The 21039-nt window shown below is 31.9% G+C and overlaps 1 protein-coding gene across 3 annotated transcripts in view; it reads right to left on the reverse strand.

Moving 5' to 3' along the window:
* Nucleotides 1–1706: 1706 nt before the first annotated feature.
* Oatp74d (Organic anion transporting polypeptide 74D) overlaps nt 1707–21039 on the reverse strand; it is a 75031-nt gene continuing 55698 nt past the window's right edge. For all 3 annotated transcript variants that reach the window (XM_072908471.1, XM_072908472.1, XM_072908470.1), the window contains exons 7-12: nt 18955–19119; nt 16939–17134; nt 15669–15819; nt 14952–15192; nt 14433–14561; nt 1707–14028 (exon numbers count right to left, since the gene is read on the reverse strand). In XM_072908471.1, the coding sequence (XP_072764572.1) occupies nt 13859–14028; nt 14433–14561; nt 14952–15192; nt 15669–15819; nt 16939–17134; nt 18955–19119 (1052 nt within the window). In that variant the 3' untranslated portion in view covers nt 1707–13858. The remainder of the gene's footprint in view (nt 14029–14432; nt 14562–14951; nt 15193–15668; nt 15820–16938; nt 17135–18954; nt 19120–21039) is intronic.

Raw genomic sequence — 21039 nt, forward strand, 5'->3', positions numbered from 1 at the left:
ATTACATTGTCGCAATATGGTGACACACGTAAAGTTCATTCCGTGGAGTCTATCCTACATATATTGCATCGCATCGAAGATCTGATCACCAACAATCTGGCCGGCAAAGAAGAACAGCACACATTAAATTGTCTGATTCCAATCGAGAAATTACTTAATCTAATTTCGGACTTTTCAAAGATTTCTAATCCACAGGTAGTTCCTAGTGAGCCAAAGATAGTTCCTACTGAGCCAGAGGTAGTTCTTACTGAGCTAGAGGTGGTTCCTAGTGAAGGTTCTAGTAATGAAAACAGTAGTGAGGTACATATAATCTAATTTTTATTTATTATGTACATATAAACAAAATTATTTTATTTCTCACTTTCTATCTTTCTCTCTTTGGTAAGTATTTTAACAGACAGAATATAAATTTTAAATTTTATAAGTTTTTATACAGATTTTTATTACTCTAATTATTCAAGAATTCAATAGACTTTAAAAACTAAATTGTATTACAGGTTGCTAACCAAAGATCCATGATGACTCGCATGAATCGCGAAAATTTTCGCCTCCTTCGAAAAGCTCTAGGCTTCGATGACGAGGAGACTGATATGGAACCAATGATGATGAGAGATGTCGAAAAAATGATTATGAGACAGAAGAGGCATCATAAGCGCAACATAAACGAGAACATAAACTCTAACATAAACACAAATACCAATGGTAACCAGTTTCGTGCCAGACGTACTATTGGCACAGTTCTACCGTTTAAAACGTACAATCGAAATATAAACGCCAATTATAATTTAAACACTAATGCATACAAGCCGCATAAAAGGGCAGCAGAGTTAGCCAATTTAAGCGATGAAGAATAAGATTTAAATAACACGAAAGAGAGGTCACGAAATAAGTTCAAATATTAGCTAATTATGTAATAATTTTCTGTAAAATTATTATTAGTTGCAATAACAGAATAATATAATTAAAATTAGCCAAGCAATCTTCGTATTGTGAACTAAAATACACTGAATTAAATTAAAATTATCTTAACATTACTAAAATTAATTTATGTCAATATAATTTTGTTTTATTATTGAATAAATGAATTATTTAGTTTCTCTTCAACACAATTTTATTTTATATACTATATTAAAAGTATCCCTGCTAATTTAATCATGCGACAATTATTATTAACTATACCGACATTTTTAACTCACGTATTCGTCTGCTATTCTAATAATAAGTCAATTCATAAGTAATTCCTCAAATTGTAAAGACTTATTTTAATTCAGTTATTAATATGTATTACATAATTTAATAACATTAATAAAAATCACTATAAATGCGCTTTACACTGAAATTATAACTTTAATCAATATCTCTCTTATATTTCTTTATAACAGTTTACTTTTATTATATCTAATAAACAGAAATTTTTTAAAATAGAAAGCTATTATACAAATAATTCCGCATAAAATTGACATAATTTTATAGTTACAATACCTTTTTTCTTTATTTAGTAAAGAATATAATTATATAATAATAAATGTTTAATTATTCGACAGCAGTTCTAGAGAAAAATACTGTAAAATTATGTCATTTTTGGAAAGAATTATTTGTGTAATGAAAATACATATATTTATATAGATATATATTTTGTCTATATTAATAGACTAGATAGAACGGGTTGGATATTTAAAAATAATCATGTGTGTATACTTCAGCCAATATATGTAATCATGGCACCTGCCGTTTATTAAAACAAATTCGATAGTAATTGTATAACTACAAACAATAATAATGACAGTATAATTATAAAATATGATCGGTCTAGTATTTTTATAACGCGCTTGTATAGAATCAGTCTTAACCCTCGAATTACCAAAACACCGTTTACAGTATGTGTACATTATCTTTCCACCGTCTTGTCTCCCCCTTTTTTCTTCTCTCTTTCTTATTTTCCTCTCTGTCCCTCGATTTTCTAGTCAGAAAAATAAATATATGTATATTCGAAGGTATACGATTTTTTCTTTCATGTCTGAAAAAATTTAAACGACGACGATAATCCGAGGGCTAATTAAACTATGAGATGTGCTACGGAGGTATGTTACAGTGTGATGCAGGGGTTTCGTTCAAGTAATCGTAAAAAATTGACTCTTGTATCCCCTCAGAAACTAAAGCATCGACTGACGACGTTCGAGCGTTTCTACTTTTGTATGGATCTTTCACTTTCGCTGCTCCACGTTTGTTTCTCAAGGTTCCCCATACTTAGATTTATTTTATATATATATATATATATATATATATATATATATATATATATATGTATATGTGTGTATACACGCAAGCGCATCTGTAGATATAGATACATATTTATATATATTTATCCATTCATTTATATTCATTCACATTTATTTATTTATTTTATAATTATCTTTTTTTTTTATTTGTGTATTAGGCGCACTCCACGGAAACGAGCTGGCCCTTCTGCGAGTTTGAATAAAAAATAAATGATCCTTCGTTCGTTTCGTCGGAGTGCTGAGATCTGCTGAGGTTTGTCGAACGACAGGCTCTCTCATCTTTTGCGATGGACAAAACTAGCGAAGTTGAATAAAGCGTTGCCACGATCTCATCAGTGCGTACTCTAAATTCCATTTCTATAGCGAAACGTACTTATAGAAACTTACGCGTGGCGTAGACTTTTCTATTCTGTTCGTCATTATTTATTGCATCCTTTCTTGGTCTTGCAACGTTTCGGCGCATCATATTGTTTTATTCAACCCTCTGATGAGAACTGTCAAATTCATAATGGGATTTTGATTATTGGTGACGCACAATAGAGGAAATATGGAATAAAGAAGACGACTTGTCACGATAAACTGATATCTTTCAATGAGGATAACCAGAAAATAACATGCATCGTGCCAAGTTATTTCGAAGCTGTCAAAAAAAAGTGTGTATCAGAGGGTCAACGGTTTGTACATTGTTCTATTGCGCTGTATTTCTGTTTAGTAACTTTTAATTTACACGATTTAAAAGGACTATTATAAGAAAAAAAAAAACGTGAAAGAATTCATTCGATAATTAAAAAGCTGGTAAGGTTGTGCAGTCTTCTTTTTATAGTTTTTAACACTATTGCGATATTTTCATACACGCAGGTACGTTGTAGATACTGCAATATAGACAATTATTTTTGTTTATATATCCTAATCTATTGGAAAATTAAAAAATATCAATTCATCCTATTTTTGTGAGATGTCCTATCGCATCGCGACACGGCAAATCATAATCACAGAATAAACGAAATATTATTACACAGCGGACAAGCGCTAGTTTTTGTCGTTGTCATTTCAACAAGCAATGCCTTATCCAACCGTAGAAACTAGACAACGAAGAGAATAGATGTGTCTCTGGGTCTTTAGGCACTTAAATGTCGGAAGTTTTTCTGGGAACCTTAAGAACCTAAGTGGCTCATCGAACGCCTTTGACACTTCCTATTTACAGCGCTTAATCGGGAATGACGTCCCGAAGAAGGATTCAGGTTTGTGTATGTATTGAATGGTAATTCGAGCAATTATATTTTCGCACGTCAGTTCGAGCATCAGGTAAACTGCGAAATTTTTCGTCAAAGAAAATGATTGCCACGAGAGTACGATTACAATTTCGAAAGCTCTCGCTACTGGCCTGTTGAAAATACTCGTCGGTTTAAAGAGCGGTAGACTGTTACGTCGCCGAAATTTCACGATTATTAGATTATTTCGCAAACTATTTCGAGCAGAGCCACAGATCAGGTTTCGCAAAAATTCTTCGATTTCCGGGATGACAATTAGCATTCGCTCCGTCGAAAGTAACTCTCATAAAAAAATACAATTCGCATTTTAATGTCTTCCTGTACAATGTTTCGTTAGCCGAAAAATAAACGGGAGGAGAAACAAACGAGACTCAACGAGACTTTGCACAAAGATAAAATTCGTTTTGCGATCTTTCAATCTCGCATAGAATTATTCGTGCCACATTTATTCGTACACATAATGTAGCATATATATATATATATATATATATATATATATATATATATATATTTATATATATATGTATACATATATACATATGCTCTATATGAAAATACACTTACGTCTCCTGAAGAGTAATCGATCGTTTTCCTCTTTGTTTTCTTACAATATATATGTATGTATAAAATATTATGTATAAAAATCAAAGTCGCAATTATTACAATTGTAATTTGCTATTACATAATAATAGTAAACGTTAGCAATATAAAATTAATAATTAAATCATTATCATTATATATAATAACTTCAAATCATTATATATAATAACTTCAAAATCTAATAATTATTAGTTTACAATAACGATAACGATATCAACATAATAATAATAATAATAATAAAATAATAGCAATTATTAGTATAATTGTAATTACAATATTTTGTGTACATAAAAAAATGGCATTATATTTTTATATTTCATACTCTCATTGTACACTACTTCGTCTTCCAAGTAACTCTATCAAACTCGCTTTCCGATATGGGCGCATACATTCGCATTGACGGCAGACGAGAATATATGCGCGCACGTCACGGAATTAAAGACTAGTAATTATAGTTCCCACAAAGAAGTCTACATCGATTAATTAGGTAAAATTGCGATAGAGATCGCCGACGCTACGCGCGCGGCCGGCGGTTACGCATCTACAGAGATATACGTTATATCGATAAATTCTTTCATTAACAAATATCGCAGAGATTAAGGAGCGAAATTAATTTAATTTCAATTTTTTATTACACGCCCTTCTTTTATATTTTATATTTTTTCTATTCATTTATTTTTAATTTGCGTTTCTTGTCCTCCTCTTTTTTGTATTTGTGATTATTTGGTTTTATTTCTATTTATTACTTGTAATTTCTTTCCGTTTTTTTTTTTATGTATTTTTAATATTTTAATAAATTTATAACATTTCAACGTATTCAATTTCGCTTTCGTTTAGTTTTTTAAATTTTGACTTTTACTTATTTATATTTTAGCTATGCTCCTTAAAACTCTTGTACAGCTCGTCTTATATTTGGAGTCTTCTGTTTATATTTTAAATTTTATATTTGACTTTATTTACATTGATTTCTATTACTCGCTCTTTAAGCCTTGCGATATTTTATTAACTTTTATCGGAGCCTTTTGTCACATTCCTTTACTAAAATATAATATTATGGTATATCATGTGTGTATTCCAATGCCAATGGTCTTTCCTTTTTAGATTAGAGCGCCCTGACAAAAAAAAGCATCATAAAATCGCCGTCAAAATAAGCCCGTAGAACCGCGACGAATGCGAAATTATATAACGTTATTGTGTGTAAGGAGTTTTGAATGCGGCAAAAATGCATTTTGAAACAATAATAGAAGACTATATCTCTTATCGATAATATGTATTTCGAACATCACGTCAATAGAGATAAAGTTTCTTATATTAATTTTCGATGGTTAAATTGAAAATTAACATGAGTAAGAATATAAAGTATATAAAAGATTGTAAAATAGTAATCTCTATTGTATTGTTTTTCCGATGGTAATAAAAATAATTATACCATCGTTTCCCTTCCCCCAAATGGCAGATAGTAATTGGTATGTAAGTGTGGAGTAAAATGCAACAGTATAAAATCACGGTTGTGTGTGGCAGTGAAGAACAACGAGTTTCGTCGGGCAGTGTTGATATACACAGTTTCAGAGTACGATAATCTGTCGATAGTTTTCGATTTCGAGACAGTCTTTCGATTTTCGCATATCGTCGTGGTTTTGCGTAGCAAATTAATTAACGACGAGCGTTCGGCAAATAATTCGTGGTAATTCGAGATATTAATTATTTAACTGCTGATCGTTAAATCGTTAGTTCGGATTAAACATAATGAAAATTTGTTTGCAAACTTTGTTAGAAGTGATTTCGAGTGCAGACAAGAAGCATGCATGAGAAATCGTCACGAATTATTTGCCGCCGATTGAGTCAGCATCGGCGCCGCTCGAGAAAGATAAAGATAAAAAAAAATTCGATCTCGAGATTCGAGTTATTTTGGCAGTTATTGTACTTGTCTGTATTTACAAGTATATCATACATATACCACGCGGGCAAAACACCGAGAAGCAAAGCACGTGAGTATGATTGCTTATACATTATACTGTTTTTTTTTGGGGCATTATTAAAAATTAATATAATTATTAATATAAAACACAGAAATCAATTATTATATAATTATACATGGTATTAATAAAGATCAATAATTTCAAGATATTAAAAAGAGAATTTTATATTCAATTAAAATTTAAATTGCTTATAATCAATTCCTTCTTATTGTATCTTCTATATATCTGCATATTTATTTACACATTAGACGTGAATTGAATAAAAATTAATAATAATATTAAATAAAATAGTAATGCAAAAGAAACTAGAAGTGAAGATGAAAAATCACAATGTCCAATAGATAGAATTTTTTGGCTTTCCGATACATGACAGATTAATTTGCTTTTCTGTTATAATTTTAAGCTTTTTTTTCTACCGTGACGTAGACGAAGTATACGTCATCTCAATATTTCCAACAAAAAATTATAAGTAAAATTCTCGATAAAAAGCATCTACTTGCGCGCGTTTGCGTCTCGGTTTTCTGTGTTTTTGCCAAGGAGGAAATCGTTATGGTGAGCAGGCCGTCATCGTTCTCTTACGAACGGCAACGGAATTCGTTATCGTAATTGAAAGAAATCGATCGACAAAGGAGGGCAAGGGGGAGGGAGTAGAGGGAAACTGCATTAACATTATAATTTGTACCCGCGGCCACCGCCGTTAACTGCGCAAATTGTACGTCCTACGATCGATGTGATTTAAAAATATTTCCGACCGATCAAACGGCGATCAAATTACAATGTATTCTCTACACGATATATTAATTATACATATATATATATATATATATATATATATATATATATATATATATATATATATTGAGAACGGTAATCAACTATGCATACTATACGGGTTATATTAATTAGCATAATCTCTTGATGTTTCTCTCTCAAGAGCTTGATTTTGATCATCGAGGAGCTTCGATACGGGCATTAAAAAGCGCTTCCATTCACAGATACTCGATTCGAAAGTACTGATTTGATAAGCACTCTTTGCGTATTTAAATTTAAACACACACACACGCACACTCAACATCCCTGATTATAATCAGATATAATCCCCATATCGCCGTGCCGTGTCGCACAGTGCTGTGGTGTTTTCGTTTAAAATATATAGATTATGTGATTTTTTTTTCCGCGGATATACAAAAATACACGATTCTCGGTTGCGGCCAGCAACACTGCACAAATGATTATTTAGTACAGTATTATCGACTTTATTGATCCGTGACATACAAATTCAGAATAATCAATGTCGTTTAATGCGAAGATCAGCCGGTTTCGCGTCAATTTTGTAAGAGCAATTGGCGACTTTAAAATCCGTTTAAATCTATAAAATGCTTTCGGAGCTTTTCAAGATAAAACGTCTTTTTAATCGTAACGATATTAATTATTCTGATTTCACGAATCGCTTATTTTAATTAATTTATCATCGCTAATTATAAAAAAGTAGTCTCGCTGCTCGCTTGTACCGATTAATAAAATTATGTGCTCTTCGCGCTTTTAAAAAAGGATTACCTGATTTCATGTAATCTCTGATAAATGCGCGAAGAGAAATGATCGATCACTTTAAAGTCAAACTTCTAATGTAATTAGAATTATAACTTCGTTTCATTATAATCGAGATTATTAGTAAATAGAGATTAATGTAAGTAATAAAATAATATTATATAATAATAATAGTTTTATATGTATGTATGTATATATATATATATATATATATATATACATATACACATATACATGTATGTATGTATGTTGATTCTCGGCTTTTTCGACTATATTTATTTTCACGTAAAACAGCGTACCAAGACCTGTTTTCGTGCCTCACGGACGACGTTCCGGTTCCCGGGATCAATAGAAAAGTGCACACACATAACTGTCTAAACATAAAAGTCTCCAAAAATATATTTCCCGTTTATCGCGCTAAGCTGCATGTTCAAGTGAGTTAACCCTTAGACACAAACAACCGTTGAGAGTAAAGAATAAAAAATGCAATAAAAATTTATATGTTATATTCCGAAAGAAAAGGAGTATAATAATAAAGGGACGTATGTGTAAATGATACAGTTTACATAATACATATACACATGTTAAAGAATATAAATTTCAAAAGAGTAATCTACGAAGGAAATGGTCCATAATAGTGTAACTTTAAACTATGTCTGTGTTTAAGAGTTAATAACCATCGACAAGATCGATCGAACCGGAAAGCCGACCGTACGTGAGAAAGAGATAATAGATTTGAATTGACAATTGCATCACACAAACAATCGTTTAAAATTTAATTTATGCATATTTTTATTATATATATAATATATATAATATTTATTATATATATTATGTAATTATATAATTTTTATTGTATGTATATATATATATAAATTTAATTTTTATCTATATCTTTTTCAAGTATTAAAAAAATTATTTATTTTTCAATAATTTATATTAAAAGGAGATTATGTAATATTTAAATAATTCTTTCTATTTTAAAATATTGTTCAAATAATTTGAATCGCTCGTTTAGTTTGGATTGCCAATAGTTCGAATATATTCTCTCTTTTTCACGCAAAGAATGTTTCCAATATATTCTCAATTAAATAATAATCATTGCGCAATTTCTTTAAATGCGCGTTCGTATCTGCTTTTGTCGCTCTCTCTTTCGCATGCACGCTGGCTACAGACAATTTTCTACATAAATACGAAAAACTGACGTACATTACTAATGTGAGATGTCGTCTTCCGTTGCTGCAGAAAACGTGCGAAGCACTAGAAAGCATTCAGACAGACGATCATCAGACATCCACGAGCGTGTTCTATAACGATGTGTAAAGTGTATCATATTAAAATACAGCTTTTCTTAATAACTCTTTATTTGCTTCTTTGTATGTGTGTATATGTATGTGTATATTTCGCATCCTCCGGCTGTGCTGCTTCAACCATCGGTGCAATAATTATACTAATAATTATAATTGGTATTACTTTTTGTTTTATCTTTCTCTCGTTTTTCTTCAATTTATTCAGATAGTTTCCAATATTTGAATAAGATCGAAAGCATATATGATATATATTTTTAAAAATACATATATCACATATATATTCGCTTTCGATCTTGTCAACCACCTCTCTTTCTTTTTCGTTTCTTTTTCATTCCACATCACTTGAAGGCTTCTGCTAGTCATCGCGAAAATTATTTTTCAGATCACAAATACGTATAATTCTTATAGGTATCTATGCCTATGTTTACTATTGTATTACAGTACTCTATGCGAGAGTACAATACACGGACGGGGTAGTGGCTTAAGATGTCACCCGAGAGGAATTCCGAATTTGACGATGGTGTTATGTAGGTGTGTATTTGAATATCGACACTTAAAAGCGGGAATGAAATAAATATATATACATCTCGATTTGCGTTATTAAATCCGTTCTCAAGAATATAGCGCCAAATTTTAAATTGCATATATAATTCAAGAGTAGATACAATTAAAATCTATAATTAAAAAACCTTTGTGATTTTCGGTTAAACTTTATTCCAATTAAATTTGTATAATTTTTAATTGGTATTATATAATACTAATTTGTCATTTTAAAAATATATTTCCGCACACAAAAGCTTAAGAATTAATAGACATAATTTTTATATAATTAATATGTATAAAAATAAAAAAAGTAAATTTAAATCATGCAAAATCATATATCAAACTAATTGGTTAAACAAAAATTGTTTTTATTTATAGAATTTCGTTGATGATGCGTTAAAGAATACGTTTATGGCGCAAATCGAGAACCAACCATATACAAGAAAATGTCTCAAGCCGCTCAACACGAACGTCTACGCGTTAAACCTCGTGTTAAGAATGCGAGTCTTTTCGTACATAAAAATACATTGCTAATTTCTTTTATAGAGCATATTAAAATCTCGTCGTGCATTATTGTTAAAACAGTATAATCAGTATCGAGCTTAACAATTACTCTTTCATTAAACCAAAATATCGGTAATGAACTTGTTTTAACAATAACGAGATGTATGTTGAGAGGTAGTCGTTGCTGCATTAATCCTTGACTTATTGTATTATTTTACTATTCTTACAATTCTGATTTTTCAGTGGTTGATACACTTATATAACACGCTTTTAATTTATATAGCTTTTACTTTTCATTCATCATTCGTTAGGTAAGTAAAATGCTTGTATTCAAAGCGTGGCGCTAGTAATATAGATCTAAAACACATTTTGCCTTTAAAAAAAGGCAAAAAAATACATGCAAATTTATAAATACAATGATATTGCGTGGCAGAAAAAGCTATTTATCTCTTTTTCTTTCTCTCTCTCTCTCTCTCTCTCTCTCTCTCTCTCTCTCTCTCTCTCTCTCTCTCTCTCTCTCTCTCTCGCTCTCTCTCTATCTCTTTCTTGAGATATTTCCACAATAATCATCAGTTACTATTACGATTATTCACTTATAGTATAACAACGAGTAAAGTAGTACAAACTATATTTTCTTCAACTCTGCTTCTCGAATTAAGAACAAATTTATAATGTACAATTATTCAATACATTCTTCCTTCTCGCTTTTTAGAATTTGTTCGTTGCAGTTTAGATCTATATCGTTCGCGACGCTTCGTGGATAATTTCCATCTCAAAATCTGACGCACATCGGTCATCGCGATGATCTTTCCGAGAACATTGACACGCAAGGATTAAAGCAGAAATGCACACGGGCATTTAGCCGAAGCGCAGATGTTCGTGAACGGTCGAGGACTGATTGACCAGAATCGACGATTTAAACTATACATTACGCACTTATATACGCAAGTATATACCCTTCTTTTACACGTGCATAGTTATACATGTACGTACTCTTTGTCTGCTTCTTGCATGAGAAAAACGATATTCTTTATCGAATAACGACTGATCGAAGAGAATGAGCGGCATTTTCTCTTCGCCTTTCTTTCTTCTTACGTGTTCTTGGAGATGATCGCAATTAATGTAATGCGCACCATGTGACACAAATGATCAAACAATGTGCTATATCCGAAAAGGAAACACGGAACATGTCAGCTCGTGTGTTTATTCATTTTTCTTTTAATTGTAATATCCTTTTGATGATCAACCAATTCTTTATTAAAAAGTCTAACGTTAAAAAAGAAAAATATTAATAACTTTAAAAAAGAAAAGTATTTTAATTAGAGGTTTCCTGCAGAAACATGCAGTCCCTTTTTTTCCTCTGCGGTTTTGCATGAATTTATGGAATAATAATAACTGCACATTCTTTAACTTGCGTCTTACATAGTTAAATATATTTAAAAAATTCTGAAATTTTTTAATTTTTATTATATTTAAAAAATGTCTTATCTTTCTCTCTAAATATTACATGATGATGAAATATTCATATATAACATCACGATTAATATAGATTCCTGCAAATATCTGACTTCTGACTTGCATCGTCTATTTTGATCACGTTTTTATGTATTTCATATAATTATTTATTTCCTTGTATTACTTATTATTTAAATTTTATTTATTTACAGAAAAAAATCTTTAAAAAATTTTGCAAATTGTATTTAACATATTATAGCTAACATTTTTAATAGACAAAAATTATATATTTAAAATGTTTTAAAAACAAAATCATATATATATAAAATTATATATATATGTACAATATATTTGGAAGAATTTTTATATTTAATAATAATAAATCAACGCAAAAATTTTCGACACACAAATCTAAGTCTATCATTATGTATATAATTAAAATGCATTATATATAATGCAATATAATAATAAAAATATCCTAAATATCAAAGTTCGAATCAATATTTCATTATAATAAAATAATGTAAATTTTAAAAATGTAGTTTGTAACTAACAAATAAAATTAATATTCGTTTATTGTTAAGATATTAATAACTGATTACATTTTCTATCTGTCATACTGTCAACAAATTCCTTTTTTTATCTACCAAAGCTAACTCTGTTCCAAAAGAGTAGCAGATTCTTAAAGTTCCTGAGATTCTTTATTGCAGCATTAAATTATGACGTTAGAAACGAAAAATTATATAAATTTGTTCTCGCACTGTATGTTGAAATAAATTACATTTTTTTTATATTACTCGTGTTCGACAATAAAATTTGATAAAATATATCAGAAAAATTCTTCTTTTATTAATCTACGTCAAATAAATGCATTAATTGACTCTGTATATATACTTTAATAATAAATTCAATTATATATTTTATATTTCAGTATTACATATTCTATGTAACAGTTGATCGACTTGATAGCTATTCATTAATATATGATATAAACAGTTAACATCATAATTGACTGCAATAAGTGATAAGGAGTGTTAATCAACAGCTATACTATTTCAGAGCAGTGAAATCCAACAAATAGTACCTCATCATCGTTAGCAATCTTTTTACATTTAAATATATATGTATACACATATATATTAATATTTAAAGATTTATATATCCAATATTTAAAATTTTCTTATAAAAAATCTTAAAAATTAAAATTTTATAGTAATCAAAATTATTTTAAAAAATCTTATAACTAAACTCAATCAATAAATCTTTAATTATTGTTGCTGCTGCAATTTTGAAATATCAAAAGATTCTTCAGCACTGCTTTCTCATTTGAGCCTTTTTGTAATAAAATTCTATTGTATATTAAGTAAAGAAAAAAAAATTGCATTTATATTAGGGCACGCAGTGCTCCGCGTTTCCTTTCGCGTCACGGTAAATGTTACCGTTAGATACCGTGCAGCGACGAGAACTATCGTCGTATACTAATCAACACTGGTGCGCAATGCACGATGCAATCCCTCACTGTCGCGATCCGCGAGGCCGCCCGTGTGGTTTGATTCGATTCGATTCTCCGGATCCGTCGAAGCGGATTCCGCGTGCTCGCCGCAAGCACCGTCGTTTCGTAGGCACGGAAGTATTACTTTATATTGCGTGTACTTACTGACAGCCTCCCTGAGAGAGAAACCTTACTGTAACTCCTTTTTCGAGACGCGCTCGGGAGACCTATATTACACACACCCATCGCTCTTATCGCGCCTGATTATTTTGATCTATCGATAAAATAATCCTCTTTCATTACGATGCATATCTGAATCTTATCATATTCTTCGGTTCTCCCGCGCGTCTTCGTGTAACGTGCTTGCTCTGCGAAAATCCTTCTTCCTGCTTGTCGTAATTGAGTTGATCTTCCGAGTCTTTCTTCCAACTTCGCAATCGTATCCGTTTCTTCTTCATTCAACGTTTGCGATTCTCTGGCAAGAGTAATCGAATCGAAATCGTTCAAGTCATTCATCTATATTTCAGCCAGTCTTCTATTGTGATTTTCGAGTCCGCGCGCACGGACAGTGAAAACGATTCGCGACCAGCGTTGATTGTCCTGAGAGGCGTCTCCTCTATCGTCGAGGAGAGAAAAGAGACTAGACTTCCATCAAAACGAACTCATTCGAGAGAAGATACGTCTCGACCTGTAACCGTCAAGTCGATCCTTGGCCGCGTCCCCGAGAACACACGGCGGATATTTATATACCGGTATATCTTTCGCGAAAAACGACGACGCCCCCGTGTATCCTACGACACTGCACTGCGTCCTTAGACGGCGATGACGACGACGCATCGGCCACGACCCGTTCACCGCAAAGAGTAATGCGAAACCTTCACAAATAGTCATTCTCGACCGCCTGAGCGTCCTGCGATTTTAACGTCGCCATTTCCTCCGCGGTACCTTCCTCACCCTCCTGTTCCTCCACGAAGCTTATGCTCCCGGCCTTGTACCAGACGACTATATCCACCACGAAGGCCAACACGAGGATACCGCCTGTCGTACCTGTCGAGAGAGATATTCGCAAATTATTACGCAAACTCTGTGCTTGTACGCAATCTTATATATAACACTTTTTGCGCGCTTACGTATTATATGTATATATTCTTTTCTCTCGTAAATCTCTGTTTAATTTTTTTTTTACTAATTAATTAATTAATATTTAAATATTAATTTATCATTAATTGAATTTATTATTAATAAACGTATGTAATTATATATTATTAGCTTTTCAAGTCATATAATAGATTAAAAAGCATTAAAGTTTGATTCAAGAATTGCGTTTTATTGAACAATGTAATTATCTTATTTCTCTCTTATTTAAAATTTCTATATTTTCTTAATAAATGGAAGATTCTTTTATATATATATATATATATATATATATCTCTATTTTAAGATATGCTTACCATGATAGAACATTCTAAATACATTCGAATCGTAAAGCCAGCAGGCGCCTCGCTCACCGCAAGCGTATTCCCATACGAGACAAGCGGAATCCACCACAGCACCATAAACGATAGGACACGGGACATTACCTGAAGTAAAGGAATGAATATATTAAGGATACTGTGTTGTCTTAAAAAGAGCAATTCTAAAACTATTTTTTTAACATTAAAAAATTAATTAATTTAAAAAAAAATTTCTTTTATGTCGATCTTTTGCATTAATTTATTTTTTCTTTTTTAATTCTACTGATGCAAAACCGATTTGCAATTCTTTCATTAATTTATTCAATTTATTTAAATTACTTTATTTTGCATTGTACGTAAAAAAAGATCCATTATTACAAACTTTTAAAACTCTTTTCGAGAAACAAGAATCTTCTTCAACTTTATTTATTTTCTCATTTTATTCGAATCAAACAAGGTTTTACGGTATCTACATTACCTCTATTGTTGAAAATAAATGTTTCATCAAATAATTACCGAATAAACCGATAGCGAACTGTATCAGACCGAGCGCCATGGCTTTGTCTCTTGGATCCACGCATCGCAGAATGAGCAACATGGAGCCTACCTCGCTAGTCGAATGGATAAAAACGAAGACCGAAAACAGGAGCATGTAAACCCAAATATTGCTGCATTCGAGGTTACAATAACCGATTTTCGCCGTGCTGATTGGTTCTGGTATCGTCACGTTCTGTCCGATGCATTGACAGTTATAATACTGCGAAACATCAAACGTAACATCGTTAGAGGAGGAAAATAGCAACTTTTTAATAATTCGCGTGTAGTAAAAACATAATTGCGCTCGCACAATTATCTGTCACTTGTTCATTTATTGGTCATTTTTGATTCCAGATTTTTAAAAAATTCTTTTATATGTGAGCCTCTTTTCCTTTACTTACTTAAATTTTGATCTCAGATTTTTTATGCGTAACCAAAATTATTAATCTTAAAATGATACATGATATATGTATGCTGCTATCTAAATATTTCATTTTGTTCAAAAGCAAAACACTTCAGAATTTTGTATCGTCCTTCCAAGTGACTCGGCGACAATCTCAATTCTTACCAAGTGTTTCCAATCTGATGACCGTTTCAATTATCATCGCGTATCCCGCGTAATTTCGCTCGAACGGACGTGTCATCGCACAGAGTATGTCCTGCCGAGTGTTGATTCTTACTGGGTTTAACACTTACCGATGCCACTTTGCCGTCGGCAACCGTATAATTCGAGCAGCCAGCGTGACACGCGGAGAAATACGTTCTGCCATCCGCGCCGCAGATTGGACTAAATTTATTTCGGTCGCAGTCGCAGGTAGCCTCGCAGGTCGGTTCGAAGCTGGAAAGTCTGCGAAAAAACGTCGATTCCGCTTTTTCAAACTCACTGAGCTTTAAACTTGCTAAACTTAACCGTCTACCTTGTTTATTTAACACAAGTCGTCCTACAAAGATGCGCGTAAAAAACATAATTATCTCGATATAATTCGCGCGATTTGATCAAACTTTTTTTTCCAGGATAATTTTTGTATAATATAATGTGTAAATATATAAAAGATTGTGTTAGAGATATATATCTTTAAAGTATTTGACAATTGTAGCTGCATAAGAATCAATTAAACTGTCAAAATTATTTATATTATTTAAATTATTTAAATTCAATTATTAAAGAACAAATGTGCATTAAACTTTTTTGCCCATGTTTAATAAATGCTAGTGGTTTGTTCAACGGTTTGTAGTATTATAATAATATTATAAACTGAACAAAGTCACGATCAAGAATTTCTTTGCGGGTGAATAAACAAGGTGAATCGAAAGAGTTCAAAATGTATGTATTTGGACCGCAAGATATTGTTGACTTGTAAATAAGTTGATGGGGGAGAGCGAAAAATTCCCCTTTTCCGATACATATATTTACTATGCGCATTCTAATAGGACACGCATTCGGACATGTTTTTTTTTTTTCTTTTTTTTTTTTGTTAAACACGACCGACGTCTGCGAGTTTCAGCGTTTACATATATGTAAAACGGCAGTCGCGAAAAAATTTTGTTGTAACAATGTTACAAATAACATGATTTGGCGAGCTTTCGAAAATATCGTTAAATACAATAAATAATTAAAATAATTTTATTTTTATGCTCGTTAACGATACTGCATCAAAATGTAACAAATATTTGTATCATTTAACTCAAGAACGCGAAAAATTTTTAAGATACTTTAATTTTTGCGAAAACTAATATTATGTCAGACAATCTATTTTAATGAATAAACATTATAATTAAAAGACGATAAAAAAGTGTGTTAGATAATATTTGCTATATGTAAAAAAAAAAAGTTGAAACTTCTTTTCAACTTATTCATAATTTAATGAACCTGAATATTTCCTTCTCTCGAGAGATTCGCATCGAGTATAATTGCAAATTTATTGGCACTTTAAATTTTGAACAGATACGATAAGAGTTTTCTTACCCGTCGGGATGTGACACGAGCCCTGCAAAATCGTCCATCGGACAGCCAATGAACATCAATACACCCATGCCGATCGCGTAAACGACCGCAGTGAAGGCGATCCAGGCTGCGACAAACCTCGCGTTAGGCTTCGCTCGCAAGATAAATACGCCACTAATTATAATACCCAATCCCATAACTAGGATGCCGCCAACACCTGCGCAAAAAATTACACTCGTTATATATCGACGTTCGTCCAAAACCATTCACCTAGGTAATTCATGTTTTGCGTCAGGGCTTAGTCATAGGAATCCAAGGATGACCACCATCACTTTACTTTAAAACAGATTTCATTAATAAAAATTCTATTTGTTAGATAAAAAACTGTTTTCCAATTTGAACAGGGCAAAAAATATTTTTTCTCACTACCAATAATTTATATAAAAGTAAAAAAGATTTGCAATAATAATTATTATATTGTAATATAAATATATATAATAATTGTAATACTAAACATATATTGTAATAATTATTATTATTAAATCTTCAAAAAAATTAATATATTCTCTAAGTTTATTTAATTTTGTCCAATATCTTAAACGCACAATAAATATAAAATATTTGTCTTCAATATTTTATATCAAATTATTAAGTATACAGAAATAAAACTGAATATACTTAATGCTACAAGTTGATCGTAAAATGTTTCATGAGATCAAGACTGCCTACTTATACTTTTATTGACTTTACATAACTTTATCGCGTAGCTATGAAATAATTTCAAATCAATACAATAGTATTGTGTAATAATACGTAATAACGGGTACTTCTACCAAATTATTCCTCGAATAATAAGGCCATAGATTAATACTTAGGCGCAGAATGACGAGGAGTAAAATAGAGAAGCAGAACGCAACCTTGTTCTACGACCGGCGCCAATTCTCGACGAACAATCATCATAAATTAGCACGTGTGTGTGCGCGCGCGCGCACACACATACACACGCCGCATGTGGAATAAGACATCATACAATTAACACTGAGATACACGAGTTTATTCTACGGTTATATCAAATTATTCACTCGCAATATTAACTTCCGTAATTTATAAATTAATTAAAAGTAAATAAAATTCTTAAGTAAAAAAGAACTCTTAAGAAAGAATTCTTAAGAAAAATGAAATTAGAAATATATGAAATGTCATCGCAAAATATTAAATATATTATTATATTTAGTTTGAGTTATACGAAATGTTAATAATAATTAAAGTTAAAATTGAGGTAATTCAGTATAATTTGCCGACAAATTTCGCAAGTTTCTGCGTACAACAAACGAAGTGAGAGAATTATTCTTTTCGGTGAATGGAATAACACACCCGTTCCGTCATTTACGTCAAATTATCCACTTTACATCGTAATCGCGACGGACATCCGGTGGCAAAATCTTGCGACGTCGCCTGGCCGATCTTTCAGAAACTTTTGCTATTATTTTGCACACGATTCATCTCTCTCACAGTGCATATGTTAGGTAATGACACTATTCAATAAAAAACTTCTTTCTTAAACTAAAAAAAAAAAATTACTATTTAATACCAGAATTCCGGTTTTCAAAATGTTTAGTCATATTTTTGAAAAATATGTTTAAAATTGTGAAAAGAGTACATGTATATTGTAACGTATTTCATTATGCTACAGCTGTAGCATATAATTAGCTATGACGTGTTAATAAAACTTTATAAATTTTATGCATTCAAAAGTAAGCATGTTATTAAAATTTTTTCAAACAAAATTTATTACAGATATTAAGAATAATAAGATTTTCGTAATTAAATATTGCAGGAAATTCGTAAATTAAGTTACTGATTTAAATTTAAAGATTTGTCTAATAAAGCATTTTTGACTAAAAGTCGTATCAAACATCAAGAAAATCGTAAGGAAAAATTAATTTTTTTCTTTTCGTTCTTGCTGAACGATATAATTGAGTATATCGAGTCCTAGATTTACGCGCCACCGTTTGCATGTTCATTCGCGATAATTACCTGAGATCATGTTTGCATGATGAGCCGGCAGACGAAATTGGCTCTCGAGATACTTCGGCAGAAAGGTGTAAAGACCGGCGATCGGCAAGATGTGCAGCACGCTACTCGCTGTCCTAAACATCAGGATGTCGTTCTTCAGAAGTCTTTTCACTGCGCTTGGAAAATCTGCAACAGCAATAGCCAAAGTGTTGTAGCACCAAACATAAAAATGCATGTAAGAATTAATGTAATTATCAAATCAATAGTTCGCGTACGCGATACATTTGTCATTATCAATCTTACAGAATAAAAAAAATTATCAGCGAGATGACAAGTGACAATTATCATTAGAGAAATATTTATCATCAATTATAAAATAAATTGTCTTTTATTTCTCTTGTTGAAAAATTGCTGAAAAGTAAATGTAAAGCACAGTTTAATAGTAATAATAAATAATAATAATAAATCTCTCGAATGAAATATATAATAGTAATAAATTCGAGATTTTTATATAAAGTGTTTAATAAACATGAGTGTTTCCTTTGTCCTATAAATAATTGAACGCCATATTCTTTCCTTAAAATTTTGACATCAAATATCCCGATAACCATATACGTCTCCTATTTAATTATAATCATCTTATCTAAGCAAACGAGTCTGATATTCGTGACAGATATACGGGTCATCGACTCAAGATACTACACGTTTCATGAACGAAGGTTACGCAGGGCTTAGCGATATCCTAGTCACAATCCGGCTGTGTGAATGCATCAGAACGAGCTTGATGCACACGCGTGGCCATGGTTATCTCTTATTAGTCTCGGTCTCGCCCGATCTCTCGACTCGAGCTGTATAATACTTGTTCCCTACGAATCTGACGGAGTCTACCGCAATTCTCTGTATATTTACGAGCTCGATTACGAGGGGCGAGCTAATTAGACCCGGCAATCTTTTCTCTCTCCCCTCGTATTATCCTTCCTCGAGTATCCGAGAGAGCTCGGCGGTGGCCGAGGTGAGAGCGAGGCTGGAAGAGAAAAAAGTCGCGAGAGAAGATAAAAGGGAAGAAACTGATGATTCCTGTGCTGATGTTATGGAACGTCTTTGGCAACTGATTCCGTCAACGATTTTAATATGATTTCAATGCTGAAGGTGTTTACTAGCAGTTTCGTCTGACGTATCGGTGAAGATCGATGCAGACGCGTAGACTTTTATACGCGGCCCTCCCAGACGAAGGTATATCCACTATCCAAGGGGCCGACCGAACGTATTGACCCATTGAAACGTATATGTAACCTTCTCGGAAACCCGCTATAGTCTAGGGCTCGACGATCAAAAAAACGTCCCCAACGTTCGAAATTATTATCAAGACTCGCCTAAACATTTGCCCTTTCGCTCACGTCAATCTATGATTAAACTGAACAAGAGAGCATTCACGGCTGTCTCTCTTTGCTTTTTATGAGCCGCATAAGTGGTAAAGCTTAAGATAAGAAACTCGTATCTCTTTTAAATATCTGATAATAAATAACAAAATTAACTTGTGGGGTTTACTTAAATTTAATAGTTAAATATATCGTCGAAATTGTAAAAAAAAATTTTTTTAAATGCTTCAAATAAAAAATCCCAAATAAAATCGAATCAAAGAAGATTAATTTACTTCTTTCACAGAATATTTTGTCTTTCTGTTCGAGAAATTTAATCTGTCTCGAGCGTTTTTTTTTTTTTTTTTCTTTATAATTACTCGAAAAATTTATTATATTTCCAAATTGAATTGATTTAAATTGGAAATCAAGGTCAAGGAGTTAATTTTCTTCGTAATTTATTCGGTCGAAAGAGAAACTAACTAAATACATTTTTGATTTCTCTTTCTATTGAACGCTATGCTAATTTATCTACTCAGACCAGTCGAGCATCTTTTTCGCATGATACTATAGCGAGTGTACAGTATATGCGTAACCTTGTGCGTGCAAACGAAGCTACATGCCTAGGACTGCCTAGGAGTCTTCTAGGCATCCGAGTGAGGCCGGCTAGAAGTCGTGGCAACCCCGCATAGGGACGTCCCACAAACCATGAGTAGACAAACGTGACTAACATTGCACTCCGAGTATT

The sequence above is a fragment of the Anoplolepis gracilipes genome, chromosome 16, assembly GCF_047496725.1.
Source record: "Anoplolepis gracilipes chromosome 16, ASM4749672v1, whole genome shotgun sequence".
NCBI classification, from domain to species: Eukaryota; Metazoa; Arthropoda; class Insecta; order Hymenoptera; family Formicidae; genus Anoplolepis; species Anoplolepis gracilipes.